The sequence below is a fragment of the Seriola lalandi genome, unplaced genomic scaffold, assembly GCF_002814215.2.
Source record: "Seriola lalandi dorsalis isolate HSWRI2012SDOR001 ecotype SW California unplaced genomic scaffold, Sedor1 jcf7180002054370, whole genome shotgun sequence".
Lineage (NCBI taxonomy): Eukaryota > Metazoa > Chordata > Actinopteri > Carangiformes > Carangidae > Seriola > Seriola lalandi.
In genome coordinates, this window is record NW_019524923.1 from 221,058 (window position 1) to 236,255 (window position 15,198).

General features: G+C 40.5%; 1 protein-coding gene across 1 annotated transcript in view; it reads left to right on the forward strand.

Moving 5' to 3' along the window:
• Positions 1-1,931: 1,931 nt before the first annotated feature.
• The window catches only part of pcsk5a (proprotein convertase subtilisin/kexin type 5a), a 28,799-nt gene continuing 15,532 nt past the window's right edge, over positions 1,932-15,198 (forward strand). Inside the window, exons 1-17 of the mRNA XM_023408621.2 lie at positions 1,932-2,118; positions 3,583-3,687; positions 5,075-5,251; positions 5,406-5,549; positions 5,843-5,919; positions 6,173-6,261; positions 6,376-6,548; positions 6,763-6,966; positions 9,771-9,871; positions 9,987-10,090; positions 10,491-10,611; positions 10,879-11,067; positions 12,185-12,321; positions 12,452-12,574; positions 14,111-14,213; positions 14,448-14,638; positions 14,922-15,006. Coding sequence (XP_023264389.1) covers positions 1,969-2,118; positions 3,583-3,687; positions 5,075-5,251; positions 5,406-5,549; positions 5,843-5,919; positions 6,173-6,261; positions 6,376-6,548; positions 6,763-6,966; positions 9,771-9,871; positions 9,987-10,090; positions 10,491-10,611; positions 10,879-11,067; positions 12,185-12,321; positions 12,452-12,574; positions 14,111-14,213; positions 14,448-14,638; positions 14,922-15,006 — 2,273 coding nt within the window. The 5' untranslated portion in view covers positions 1,932-1,968. The remainder of the gene's footprint in view (positions 2,119-3,582; positions 3,688-5,074; positions 5,252-5,405; positions 5,550-5,842; positions 5,920-6,172; positions 6,262-6,375; positions 6,549-6,762; positions 6,967-9,770; positions 9,872-9,986; positions 10,091-10,490; positions 10,612-10,878; positions 11,068-12,184; positions 12,322-12,451; positions 12,575-14,110; positions 14,214-14,447; positions 14,639-14,921; positions 15,007-15,198) is intronic.

Consider the following 15,198-nt stretch of genomic DNA (forward strand, 5'->3'; position numbering starts at 1 on the left):
TTTGTAGATCATACAAAGGATTTCAGTTCGTTCGTCTCCGCCCCCAGTTTCTCCTTCAGTTTTCTTAACAACTGTTCGTCACTAATAACTGTATGTAAAACAAGTTGTGTTACCAACGTACGCCTAAGTAAATATTATAGCTCCCCTCAGTTTTACAGATCAAGTTTGATTCATTCACTGAAAGACCAACAAATCACTGTGTGCGCTAACAAAAGTCAATCAAAAATGGTAAAATACTCATCTGTGTCTCTATGCTCAGAGCTTTGAATCTTTTCAAGCAGTAGGGAGTTACTCTCTGAATAGTTTTTGCCCTGGATTTTGTTTCTCTGGCAACATACAAATGCTCCATGTCTAACTCTTGCAGAAACTACTCAGGGTAGTAGTGGACTATTTACGGATAAATTTCCTAACTGATCATTAATCAAAGATAATGCAGTAAAGGTCAATGCTCTTAGTAATGAAGCTGGAAATACAGCAGTATTTACTGAGATTAAAGGTTCATCAAGTAAGTTTATGTGGAGCCTGATATTACCATTATAATCGGTTTAAAAGCCCAAACATAATAAATCAGAAAAAAAAACAATCAATCATTTAGAATCAACAGGCCCAAACCTTTTGAAATTTTGTCTGCTAGTTGTAGCATACAGGCAGCAGGACAGTGGCTCTGATCTTATGTAACTCAAAGTAAGTAAGTGTATTTCCCAATATGTCAAACTATGTCTTTAAAATACTGCATTGTTAATGTTAAAAATCATACATGTGCAGACATCAACAACCCACAGATTTGCATTGCGTGTAGGTCTACGCTGTCTGTGATTTTTCAATTCACTAACTGCAATTTATCACCACTCAAGTTTCTAGTCTTTCCCATCTGTGTAGAACTGCAACATTAAAATTTAAGAATATCTTGATGGTCCTTTCATACACCCTGAAGGATTTTTTTCCTGATTGCTTCAGATTGACCCAGTTAAAGCAGTGAATTTTTATATGAAGGGATATCGCTTCACAATACACTGACCGCTGGGGAAAGGCATTTGGCCCAATAAAATAAAATAAAATAGAATAAAATCATTGCATTGAGGCAAATATTATACCCCCCCCCCCCCCCTGTATTTAAGTACAGAGTGAACTGTGAAACATACTGCATACTGACATAAAATAATGATACAGACACCAGCAACATGCTGTTAAATAAATGTAGTGGAGAATAATTATAAGGAAATACTAAAGTAAAGGACAAGTACATCGGTACTTAATAAAAATCATCTGTTTGTGATTTTTGATATTTAGTCAGAGACATTTTGCAACATCAATAACTCAAGAGCATAAACAAGAGCAACTCAAATGTGATGATGCCACAGAAACAAAACTTATTATTAGCTGTGTTTGTTATGAGTGTGGCTAATTTATTTTTATTTTATTCAGTATTAGTCATTGCATCTGAAAATGTGATGTTGTTACCATCCTTTCCATCTCTATATAAAGACAGCTGGACATTCACTAATGTTGCTCCCTGCTGCTGTCAGTTTATTATGGAGGCCTATAGAGATGACACTTTGATGACACTGCCTTCCTTGTTGAATCTTTTACGGGTAATTAGCAGGGAAATTAATGGTCTATTTGACTAAAGTGCAACATACGGCAGAAGCTGCACCATAAATAAGGACATTTAGTTTCGCGCTGCTGCCCACAGGTCGGATCCCTCTCTGAAGGACACGCTGCAGTTGATCCCTGGCCTCCATGTTGAAGGAGTAATTTGAGAGCTGCGTGTTCCCGGTGAAGCAGAGTCAAGTCTTGGCAACTTCAGCCGACGAGCATCCTTCCGTTTCTGCAGAACATCTGATGAAAGAAGTTTCTCTGCAACAGTGGGCTTTTTGAATTTTCAACGAAAAACTATGACAAACGCGGAAGTCGCATGAAACACGCGGGCGCCGTCTAATTAAAGGAAACCTCTTCACCTGTGCCGTGATGGTGCGTTTTCTCGCGCTGTGGATCGGAACTCTTCTTCAGTTTTGTCAAGCAACGATTTACACCAACGACTGGGCGATAAGAATAAGAGGCGACCCGGAGTCTGTGAACAGGACAGCAGAGAAATATGGATTCACAAATATGGGTCAGGTACGTGTGGTCCAACACAGACAAGCACCAGACATGGACAAGTTTGCATTATTGATTCCAACTGTTGTCAAAGCTCTTAATTTCTCAGTCTGTCACAGTTAATATTGTGTCTTTTAAATTAAGAAAACTTGAAATGAGGCCACAACCAACTGAGAGACAAGAAACAGAAGCAGACAAAGTACTGGATATGTACAAAGTTTTGCTTGTACAATGTCAAATATGTCAAATAATCAACTGGAGCTGTAACACACATTTTATTTCATGTTACATTTATTGATTTAGTGCAAAAAATGTGATTGTGTTTGCATTTCACCATCAGTTATCTGCCTGGTAGAAACTAGAGCAATGTTTAGAAAGATTCTTAGAAAGATAAAAGATTCTTGCTCATATTTGAGAGTCAAAAATATTTGATCATCTTCAGTATATATCTCAAAAGATTAAAAAAGCTAATAATCCTAACCAGTATTAATCTGCCACTAAGATGCTGCAAAAGGAAGTTAAAATATTGGTTTGTCTCATAGACTGAACACTTCCTCTAACACTGCTGGACCTCTGCTTTTGTGGCCTTCTGGAGAACCTTTTTATGTCAGAAGTCAGCAGCTGCTCATCAACGTTACAAGCCTGTCAAGCTGCCAGAAATCACATTTTGTTCTCTCACCTCTTACGTTCATTTCAGTACCCTGACCTCCAGCATATAATATTAATTATCCACACAGTTAAACCCTGAAGAACCAACATCCACTGCTTTATTGCCATTTCAGTTAAAGCCACAGAGCTTTTGTCAGTATGTATATGAAAGAAATAAAAACAGAAATCAATCAGACCATACTCATCAATATGCCCACAGAATGACCCAAAGAAAATCAATAAATAATAAAACTAATAAATAAAACAGAGAAAGCTGTAGAGCCCGGGCCCATAAAATTCAACACATGTACTCCCTCGGGATTGGTTCTGTAATGAAAGTTGCAGGTCTCGGGTCTGTGTTTCACTGTGGGTGATATGAACCAGAGAGACGCTTTTGAAACTGAAAAAATACTTGGCTTTATAGAGCTGACGACCGAAATCAAAGAGCAAATTTCACAACACAGCCATCAGGGAATAAATTAGGACCATAATTTATTCTCGTCAGTCATAGAAAATGGCAACACTTTTTTATTAAACCTAAATTACTCAGAGCTCTTCTTCTTATTGTATGTAATAAAAAAAATCTGCTCACATCATGGCATTGTGGACACAGACACACACACAGGTACAGGATGTGCATGTATAAGGCACACATGAGCAGCGGTGTGGCTCAGGTTGCCTTGGGCTGAAAAACTATCACAGGTGTAAGGTAGCCGCCTTAATGAAAGACACCAAAGGCACTTTCATAATTTAACAGCTGTTTAGCACGGAGACAGCGCCGCACACCTTCACCAGGAAAACAAATTCATTTAGAGGATTTGATGTCTGTTTCACCAGATCGGAGACCTGAGGAGTTATTACAGTTTTCGCCACCACGAGACAGCGAAGCGTTCCCATGTGTCCAACAAAGAGGTGACTGTTAGCGTCGCCAAGGAGACCAAGGTATAGTAACGGGAGAAGTGGAAGACTCTGCTGGATTATTAATCGGCTGCATGTCCCCTCCCTTGCCTCTTCATACAAACACACGACACACACACACACACACATGTTCATGGAGTGGCCCCTCCCCACACCAAGACACACACTTGTGCCCCCACATCACGGACTAACACACACATACACTGACAAAACCTACAAATGCCAAGAGTCAAAGAGGAACAACATGCTCAGTGTTAAACACCACATTTCAATTTTTTACAAGCATTAAAATTAAAGTTGCCCGAAGGACAAAGCACATACAAGAGAGAGAGAGAGAGAGCGCAAACTTAAAGGGATACAAAAAAATTCTACAAATATGAAAACGCATGCAACAAGGGGAAACACATGCAACAAGAGTTGCTTCACCAGAAGTGCTCGGGGATGACAGCATTACAGATGGACTTATTTCTGAACAGACTTTTTGAGGGGAAAAAAATGTATTGACAGTGAATGTAGTAAAAAATACAGCTGGTATCTAATCTGTGATGTATATTTATAAACACTTTTATTTAAATGTTTATTGAACAAGTGATACAGCTGCTCGTATTAGAATGGCAAAGTGTATGGAGGCAGCACTGTGGTTAAACTGTCCAATAAAACATGTATTTATAATGTATCCAGCTTTACCCTCAGACAAATTGGCAGCAGCAAATATTAGCTTTATTTCAACGACGGCGCACATTGACTGGCCTCTCACCTCTGGAATCGGACAGCGAGCTGCTGGACTGCAGCTCTCTATCTGCAGGGGGTCCTCACATCTCCCAAATCGTCATTTTCTCATGTGAAAAAATACCAAATTTAATGGATAAAAGTGTATAATGTATTGTTTGTCAAGAATTGAGCCCACCACCCGTCCCGTGGCACTTCTGGAGTAGTAATTGTTGTTGCGTGTGTTTTCACTATGTGTATGTGTTGTGTTGTTTATTGTAATTCTGGATTTGGAATATGTTTTCCTTTTAATGTTTGTACTTTAAGTCTTGTATGTGTTTTCCTATTTGTAGCATTTTTGTATTGGTTTCTATCACTAACATTAATACAGTTCACTCTGATAGCATGTACCAAACTTCAAGGTGATCAGTCCTATAATTGTTGTCTGTCGCTAGTAGAAAAGTCAGGGAATTACCAAAGTTATCAAGATTCATACAAAACTTCCGCAAAATCTATGTTGTAGATTTAGAGATATTTCAATGGGTAAGAGGCAAAATCTGACCTGCTGCTGGCACTAAAAGAAATGTCAGAGGGTTCATCCTTTGGGAACCATGAATGAACAAACCGCCTAGGCCGTTCTTCTAGCGTGGCTAAAAGTACATGTCTACCTAAGTACAAATACCCTGTGTGTTCCTTTTTTAAGGTGGAATGGCTCCAACAGCAGGTGGTCCAGAGAAGAGTAAAGAGGAACTCCAGAGCAAGCCACATGTTCTCCTTTTTAGACATGAAAACCAAACGCCTTCCTCCTGCCCATCCTCAGTCCAACCGCACCCAGATGCTGCACTTCAACGACCCAGTGTGGAACAGCCTGTGGTACATTGTGAGTCAGTTTGTTTGTTTTTCTTTTTTTTTCTTTACTAAACTCAACTCTGAAACACAGACACACAAACCCAGACAGACAGAGCCTAAAATAGACCCTGATTTATTCTTTACTCCCAAGGGCTAAATTGGATGTCCCACTATTTGCTCCACAGCACTGCAGCGATGAGTCCACAGGCTGCCAGCCTCGTATGAACATTGCAGCGGCCTGGAGGAGAGGGTACACGGGGAAGGGTGTGGTGGTGTCTGTCCTAGATGATGGCATTGAGAGAGAGCATCCGGATCTGAAGCCAAATTATGTAAGTGCCCTGGGATGGGAGGCTCTTCTTGGGAAGGGGACATTAATCATAAGCAATTTGGCAGAGCTCTTAGTGTAAGAGCGCAGAGCTGAGACAGATATTGCAGGCAGAGCTTTTGGGCCAAAGGTTTGGAAAGGCCGGCTAAGAGTATTGGAATGGACATTAAACGTCTGATCCACTTAACTGTCGAGTGGACTGGTGAATAATGCTCTTTGTGATTTGTCTGATGAAACAGAGACAGATAGCTGCTGGCATCTTGTTATGTGCTGCTACTTACTATCCATCTGATTCAGGATCCTCTCGCCAGCTATGATGTGAACGGACAAGACCGAGATCCTTCTCCGAGTTATTCAGACAATGCTGAAAACTAGTGAGCGCTTCTTCTTATTTCTAGATTTCTCTTTGCACCTGTTTTTCCTTTTCCAGTCATAATTCTAACTTTAATTAATGCATGCTTTTCCTTTCCATTTTTTCCCCCAGTAATTACATGCATATATGGATATGCAAATTCCCCAGTCTGAATTCTGTCTTCTCACTGGTTTGATGTAACGGAAATAGCCCGTCTTCTCCTCATGCATATGCATCTAACCTCATGTTCTGATGTTCTCCTCCTTTCTCCGAAGCCATGGGACTCAGTGTGCAGGGATGGTTGGTGCCGCTTCAAACAACTCTCAGTGCACGGTTGGAGTGTCTTTCCATGCACGGATAGGCGGTGAGACCATGTGACGGCACGAAACTAGCATGTTGAAGGACTTTTGGAGGTCAGAGTTTTGTATATAATGGATTCAAACACGATCTTTGCTCTTCTGCCCCCCTGTACCTGTAGGCATCCGTATGCTGGATGGAGATGTGACAGACATCGTGGAGGCCCAATCACTGAGCTTCAAACCACAGTATATTGATATTTACTTAGCAAGCTGGGGGCCAGCAGATGACGGAGCCACTTTGGAGGGGCCTGGGCCTCTGACTCATCTCGCTTTACAAAACGGCATTAAAACAGTGAGAGAGAGAGAGAGAGAAAGAGTTTGTGTGTGAAAGAGAAAGAAGGGGAAAAAAGCTTGTTGGCTGTGTGTGTGTGTGTGTATGTTTGTTTACATCTGTGTCCTACCTTCGGCTGTGTATTTACTCCAAGGGCTTATCATTTTCTCCCTATCAATGTGTAAATACCATTAATAAATTAATCACCTCTGTCTGCTTCACCAATTAATCTCAGGGCCGGCATGGGAGGGGCTCTGTTTTTGTCTGGGCGTCTGGAAACGGAGGGCAGAGAGGTGACCACTGTTCCTGCGACGGCTACGGCAACAGTATCTACACCATCTCTGTCAGTAGCAGCACTCGGCGTGGAAGCCAGCCACATTACCTGGAGCAGTGCACCTCCACACTGGCGACAGCTTATGGTGGGGAGACAAAGAAGACGGTGAGTAGAGGCTGTGAGAAACATAAGAAATGTCTCCAGGACCAAAAGACTTGTACATAAACCTTTGTGTGCTGAGATAGGTCTGTGTGGGAAATGGAGACACTCTTACTCACAGAGAATCCACAAGTAACCCCGGCCCCTCTCGGTCAGCACTTATAAACACACTCTGCACATTGCTTCTTTACTATAATCAACACACTACGGGTAGCTTTATCTAAATGTTCCAGAAAAATATTTTCTCGCTTGAGGTCATCACCCCAAATTTCAAAACTACACTGTAAAAATACCAAATTATGTTCTTCTATGTTCCATCTGCAGCAATTACAAGTTGTTAGGCCTTAGAATCCTAAAATATCTGTAAAATAAAAATATCAATATATATCATAAAATATAATAAAAGTTTAGACTGTGCCTACAACAAAACAAAAGCGTCTGAGTCTTGATAACTTGCACATCTCAATCTGTGATTCATTCTGTTAACTTAAGTCAGGAATGAAGGAAAAACTATTTTTACTGCGTGTTTTTCTTTATCTTTCGGATTCTAAATCTCATATGATGTTTGTAAAATATGTTTCTTTTATTATTAACTCAGTGTTCATGATATTTCCCAGCATGCATTGCATTTAGGTTAAGATTTTCCACAAATCCAAAATTCTTTTTGATCTGAAAAAGTTACATAATGGAAACTGTTGTCTTTTTACACATTCAGATAGTAAAACTATAATGAAGATATAGTTGGTGTGCACCTCAGACACTTCCTGTTCTCTTATTATGTGAGGTGCTTAAATCATAAGGGTCATCTTGAAGAACTCTGCTCCTGGGTTCTTTGTGTACAGTAAAATCTCCCACGAGTGATAACTTTACACCATATATTACATTAGATTCATTTTTATAGTGATTGTGCAGAGGACAGGTACAAAGCCAAATGCACTTAGCATCTAATTAGTAGTGCAAAGCAAGAGCATCATTCACAGCTAAAGTGCAGGTATGAGTAAGTACGAGAGAATAAATTATGCTATTATATCCAAAGATGAGCACTTTAGCACTTAATTCGAAATTAGTTTGTACTTGTTTTTTAAGTTTGTTATTTTACTGTCTTGTATGTGTTTTCAACATATTTTTTGTAGCAAATCCAATTGCCCCCCGGGGACAAATAAAGAGTCGAAAGTGAAGCTGAATACACAGAGATGAGATGATAAAATGAAAAGAAACTGGAGAGCAAGTTAATTTGAAAAACTGAGAATTATGGAAGTGGATGCAGCACAAAGATTTAAGTTACTTTAACTTAGCAAATAATGATATGTGATGATGTAAAATAATATGTTATTGTCTGAGTTGGATAAACTCAAAGCATAAACTGAAGAAATTCAGTTAAATCATGTGGTTACATAACTAAATATCAGCATACCATAATTTCATGACCCGTTTAATGTCATCAAAGTCTTGTAATACTTAATTTTTCAGTTGCATCATTTCTGAATATTTTTCTGATAATTTTCAAGCCATTAACTGAGAAATATCTAATTAATAATTCCAAATAACTGCTGAAATAACCTGGTCGGTCTTTAACTCTGTGCTCAGCACAGCATTATTATTTCCAATAATAAATGAATGACTAATGAATATTTTCTTGGGTTTAAATTATGTTTCTCCTTTTTTTATAAACCAAGTTACATTGTTCCCATCAGGAAACCTTTTGGAAATTATTTGATCGTTAAAGATTCATAAAAATAAAACATTATATAAACCTGCCATGAAGTAAGAAATATGTAACTATTGACATCACAGCTGCTTGGAATTCTATAGTTGGATCTAATAATCACTGTCGTCTTGCCAGCTGCTTAAAGCCAAAAAAATACACATTTGGGAAATGAGGTGGAGGCTGGGGGGAGCAGTGTTGGGGGCGAGCAAGCGACAACTTATGCAGTTGAGTGTGATCTTCTGAGACACCTGTCAATCAAATAGATATGCCCCAGAAATATACTCTGGGAACTTTCTTCCTGCTGGAGCAGTAACTTATAAATTCACAAAAACATGAAGAAATGAAATTAGCTAATTAGACCCTATAACCTCCTGTGGGAAATTGTTCTGGCTCTTCAGGGCGAGGGAGAGGTTTTCCACTTGTTTTATTTGTTTGCATAGACAGTACCTGGAAATACTCCCAATTCATGCTTTGTCAATTAGTTTATTTTGTTTCTGATTGGTCTCACATGGACCTGTGACTTGAGTCAGCTTGTCACAAATGTCAGTTTAATTGTAACTTTTTTAATCAAATGTTATTTGTGCAAACTCTTAGTGTAGTGGTGCCATAGTGTGAAATATAATAATAAAAATACAAGAAACTAAAAAGTCACCAACCAGCCAAGTTGCAATTTGGTCACAACCCCCCTCCCTGAGTTACAGCATTGAATAATGGCCAGAGGTGTTTTTGCAGTTGACCTTTGACTATTTGGATATAAAATGTGATCACTTCACCATTTTATCCTTATAGACATTTGTGTCAAATTGTGTTATAATTAACGTATGAATTTGGGAGATATGGCCAAAAACATGTTTTGCCAGGTCACAATGACCTTTGACCTTTGAACACCAAATTCCAATCATTTCATGATGCAACTCACAATGATCTAATAAATTAAAACACATAGAAACGGAAACAGTAAAATCTTTGGTGGTGCAATAGACAAATGTGTATGGTGTAGTGGTACTCAACCCAAATATACTGGAAGTCTTGAGCAACCTACTCCATCATGTAAAGAATAAAAAGCCTGTTAAATACTGAAAAGATCTGTTGTTCCCGACAGGTAACGGTGGGTCCACAGCAGGGCTGTAGCCCACCTCAGTCAGGAACCTCCCTCTCCTCCTCCATGGCTGCAGGTGTCATCGCTCTCACTTTGGACGCAAAGTAAGCAGCTCTCCCACGCACACACAAAATCCACACATGCAGCCACCGTTGAAATCAATAGGTATAGTCAGGTGACGAGAGTATGATGTTTTGTCTCCGTTTGACCTTTTCTCAGCCCCTTGCTAACCTGGAGGGATGTGCAGCATATTATTGTCCGGACATCAAAATCTCATCATCTTATTGCCCCTGACTGGCACATTAATGGAGCTGGATACAAAGGTATTCCCGTCAGATCTCTGCTGAATTTCAAACAGTTTTCAATATTTGCCAGTAGTTTAGAAAATATCAACAATTACATAATATCTTTTGGATGCAATCGTCAAAGAAATTATAATAAAGATGATGAGCAGGGATGGCTTGATAAGCATATTTTTGGTAAATGTTCTTTCAGCTCTTTTTAGGGAAACTATAAAACAGCGAGCATGAAACTAATGAGATGCTGTGAGCAGAACAGTGATAAACGCCTACAAAGTCCCAGGAGTGTGTGAAGTCTTTTATAAGCTACAGCGCCTTTTATGCCCCAGCTAATGTGTGTGTGTGTGTGTGTGTGTGTGTGTGTGTGTGTGTGTGTGTGTGTGTGTGTGTGTGTGTGTTTGGGGATGTGCGGGTTCTCTGTCAGTGAGCCACCTGTATGGCTTTGGCCTGCTGGATGCTGAGAGCATGGTGAAGGAGGCTGAGCGCTGGAAACAAGTGCCCTCACAGCATGAGTGTGTGGAGGAGGCTCCCATCCAGCTGAGCAGGTATCACACCAACCGCACTGCAAGAGATCTCCGCTTTTAGTCAGGGCTTCCCTTGATTCCTCCCCTTTCATCACACTTGATTTATTTCTGTCTCAGTTCTCACATGGATTTCTCTCGCATTTGTTCTCACACACTTTAATGGGTGTCATTTTCTTTACCGCTCCTCTCTTTGTAACTCTCTCCCGTGCTTCTTGTTTTCTGCCTCCTCTCTTATCTCTGCCGCTCACTGTGCCTCTTTATTCTTTTCCTCTCCCCGTCTCATGACAGAGCTATTCATCCCGGCTCGGTGCTGACGTCTGTGTGTGAGACTACAGGCTGCTCCACCAAAACCCAGCAGCACGTTGCTTATGTGGAGCATGTCGTCGTCCGTGTTACCATCACTCACGGTCGTCGCGGCGACCTTTCTATTGCGCTCACATCCCCTTCAGGCACGGTGTCGCAGCTGCTAGCTAACAGGTAACTTCAGTTCTTCAGTTCGGCCTCAGTTTGGCACCTCAGTCCCAATAGGAGGATGAAATGTGGACTTTGGCAAACACTACTGGAAAATTGCAGGAGCGGTGCTCACATGATGTTTCACAGGAGCTGGTATCTGGGAAAGTTTCTGGTTAAATTAATTCCTGTCAGTTTCTTACTTTTTAGCAAACTCTGCAATACCAAAAGTATAGCACAAATCAACAGCAAGAGCACAAGAAAGTGTTGATAACTATTTAAAGCAAATTGGCGCAAAGCAACTATGTATATTTGCTGTACTTAAAGCTGCTCTAATAATCAATATTTTTATTTTAACAATGGATGAAATTACTGTGTGTAATCTGAAAGTGAAGAAATCCTTGTTTCCAGCCACAACAGGGAGCTACTTTGAGCAGATGCTTATAAGAACCCAGTGTACGCTACGTGTCCAGCACCTGTTAGCAAGGAGCTACTGAATGTAGTAGAGGATTTAGCAGCTAAAGAGCCAGGGATTTCCTTCGGGAGTTGGAGGAGAGACAACTGTGAATATTGGACTTAGATTTGCCAGGTGGCAAGAAACATGACTCCAAATAAATGATCATGTTTAAATAAATAACTGTATGCTAACAGGCACAGCTTGTTCTGCTGCCCCCAAATGACCAGAAACATTATTACAGTTTTAAATACAGTCTTGAGGAACTTCTTTGCTACATAGGTGGAAATGTTTTACATTTTCTACCCTACTACATTTATTTGACAAATATAGTGATAATGAATGTGTGCAGTATTAAATATAACTTAATAACCCAAACAAAAAATGCTTTTATGTTAGAAAATCATTTGGGGGAAAAAAAATTTACCTAATGAATACTTTTACTGTTTATACTTTTACTCCTAATTGAGCATTTTTACATTTTTGTATTGTTACTTTTACTTTACTCTTTAACTAAAAGACCTGAATAATTCTTCCGTACTACTACTACTTGTAGTGGTAGTAGTTGTGGTAGCAGCAGTAGAAACAGTGGTGGGAGCAGCAGTATTAGCAGCAGTGGTGATGGTGGTAGTAGTAGTATTAGCAGTAGTAGTAGCGGTTATGTCACGATTATGTAATGTTTTGTTTTAGGCCTCTTGACGACTCCACAGAGGGATTTCAGAACTGGGAGCTGATGACGACTCACTGCTGGGGGGAGCAGGCAGCGGGGGAATGGACTTTGAAAATCAAGGATACTCCTTCTCAGAAGAGAGACAACACTGAACTAGGTCTGCTCTTCCTCTATGTACCATCTCAGTATTATGAAACATACATTGAACTTCAACTAGAACAGCAGCTAAAATACTGTCCAGGCCTCATGGGACAGACTTCTTGTCTTCCCCTCTCTCTGTTTCTCAGGGATGCTAAAGGAGTGGTCCCTGGTGATTTATGGCACCGCAGACCAGCCATACCCCGCGCATCGTGAGCGAGTCCGATCCGCTGAGATGCTGGTCGATAGTGACCTCACTGAAGAATACAATGGTGAGTCATGTGCTCAGTATGATGCTCAGACCTCTCAGACAGCAGCTAAATGTACTGTAATGCAGATTTACAGTGTTATGGTTACGATCAGTCAGCTCAGTTAAAGTCAGTGAGACACTAAGCAGTTCTATACAAATGACAATGAGGTGCATGTTTTTAAAGAGTTTTTTATCATTTCAAACATAATGTCCAAATAAATGGTGCAGATTTTGTGAAAAAAAAATAACTGGACTTTTTCTTTTTCTTTTTTTTTTTTAAGCTAAAATAGTTTACAAACACTCTCAGGTTCCAGCGTCTGAGTATTTTCTGATTTTCTTCATCTTGTATCATTATGAGCTGAATATCTTAAGACATTTTAAGATGTCACTTTGGGCTTTAGCAAGTTGCAGTGGGCATTTTTGAGTGAGTCCTCAATCACATCAACAAAAGCTAACAAAGTTGGAGTTCAATGAAACCTGATTGGAGCTTTTATGATTTGCTCTTCAGCAAATATCCGCTGATGTGAACCATGCAAAATGAGATCTCATAAGACTTACAATACAAGAGCTGTTGATTTGCATAAAGCTGGGACAAGTGACAAAGTCCTCTCAAAGTTTAGATATTCATCAGTCCATTATTTAAAGTTAGATGATACAGTTCTGTGACTGCTTTCCCTTGAAGTGGGTGCAAAGGCACAACGCAGAATGCTCAATGAAGTAGAAAAGAACCGCAGAGTAACAACTAAAGACTTGAAGGAATCACTGGAGCTGCTCAACATGTTTATGAGTCGACCATACATGGATGCATGGAGCATGGTGTCCATAGCAGAACACTACAGAGGAAGCCGCTGCTCTCCAAAAAAACAAAACAAAACATGGATTGGTGAAACTTGAATTGTTTGGGATGAACATTCAACGCTATAACATGAAAAGAGAGCTACATACCAACATGAAAACATCATCCCAAAGGTGAAGTACGATGGAGCGTCATGATTTGGGGCTTTGCCGCCTCCGGGCCTGGAGTGGCCCCGTCAGAGCCGAGACACTAAGCCAATAGAGATGCTGAGGAATGACCCAGAGAGCCGTTCACACCAGACATCCTGAAAATATGGCCGAAGCAGTTCTGTAGGAGGAATGGTTCAAAATTTGTTTTGCACACTGTGCAGGTCAGAGCAGCAGCTACTGGAAGAGCTTGTTTGAGTTTATTGCTGCCAAAGGAGGTTTGGCAAGTTATTAAATCCGAGGGTTCACTTACTTTGTCCACCGGCAGTGTCAATGTTTGATGGGTGTGTTCAATAAAGATACAGAAGATTATAATTGTTATGTGATATTAGTGTTAGAGCTTGTCTGTACTTGTGACTTTCAAATAATCAGCCTCAATATCTAAATCCTGCCACATTGTGTCCGGACTTAACCGCCACACTCTCTTCTCTAGAAAGCAGATTTAAAACATCTTGAGGTAGTCTTTGTGTAAATACAGAAGTGTATCAGCAGTTTAAATAACTTCCCTGTTGTTGCTTTAGTGGTGCAGTGACGTTGTGAGTATTTGCCCTTCCAGGACCCTGCGACCCAGAATGCAGTGACGATGGTTGTGAGGGGCCCGGCCCGCAGCAGTGCGTCACGTGCTTACACTTTTTTCTCAAGTTCAAGAACAACACAAGGTTAGCATGATCACATTCAGTAGATCCAGAAAGCAGTGAACTGTATGGATATATGGCTCAGCATACTGCAGACGAATGATATAGTAAGCCAAATTGTTAAAACTTGCATTCAAGAATAATAACGACATTTATTGTGGTGTAAATGGACCCAGAATGTCGTTTTCTCCACTCGCACTCATTTAGAGACTTACAGCTCTTGTCCTCTGTGTGCGTTGGTCCGTGTCCGTCCAACAGGATGTGTGTATCGGAGTGTTCCAGGGGATTCTGGAGTGACCGCCGGCGTTGCAAGAGGTGCTACTCCTCGTGCGAGAGCTGCACTGGGAGCCGCAGTGACCAGTGCACTTCCTGTCAACCTGGTCATCACCTGACAGAGAGGACCAACACCTGCACAGCCATCTGTGGGGACAACTACTACCTCGACCACGGTTGGATTTCCATTATGCATTACAAAGTGTTTTTGCACTTTCTTCTTTTTCTTTTTTTTTTTTTTTTTTTCAATTATACTGAACAAGAACACAGAAGAAAACAGAAGGAATATCCTCAAGTGAACCTTTAAGGATTCCCGGCTTACAGAAGAGCTGTTTGGATACAGCTGCATATGCTGCTAATGAATAGTCAGTTGATGTAACCGCAGTTGAGGGGTGTGTGAGTAAGATTGATTAATCGCTCTGATGTGTATTCCATGTGTATTGTTTGATTTCCCAACAGATGCAAACATGTGCAGAAAGTGCAGTGAAAACTGCTTGAAGTGTTCCTCCTACAGCATCTGCACAGAATGCAAACCAGACACAAGGTTAGAAGCAAACTCTCTGATGGTGCTTGAATTAACTGCTCGGTCAACACTGCTCCTTCTCCTGCCATCGCTGACAATACTGATTCTCCTTGTGCACACACACCCTCTGCAGCATCATGACAATTAGAAAAGGTTACAGTAATTTTAACTGTGTATTCAAAGGAGTCTGTCATCTTTCCCCTTTTGCACACA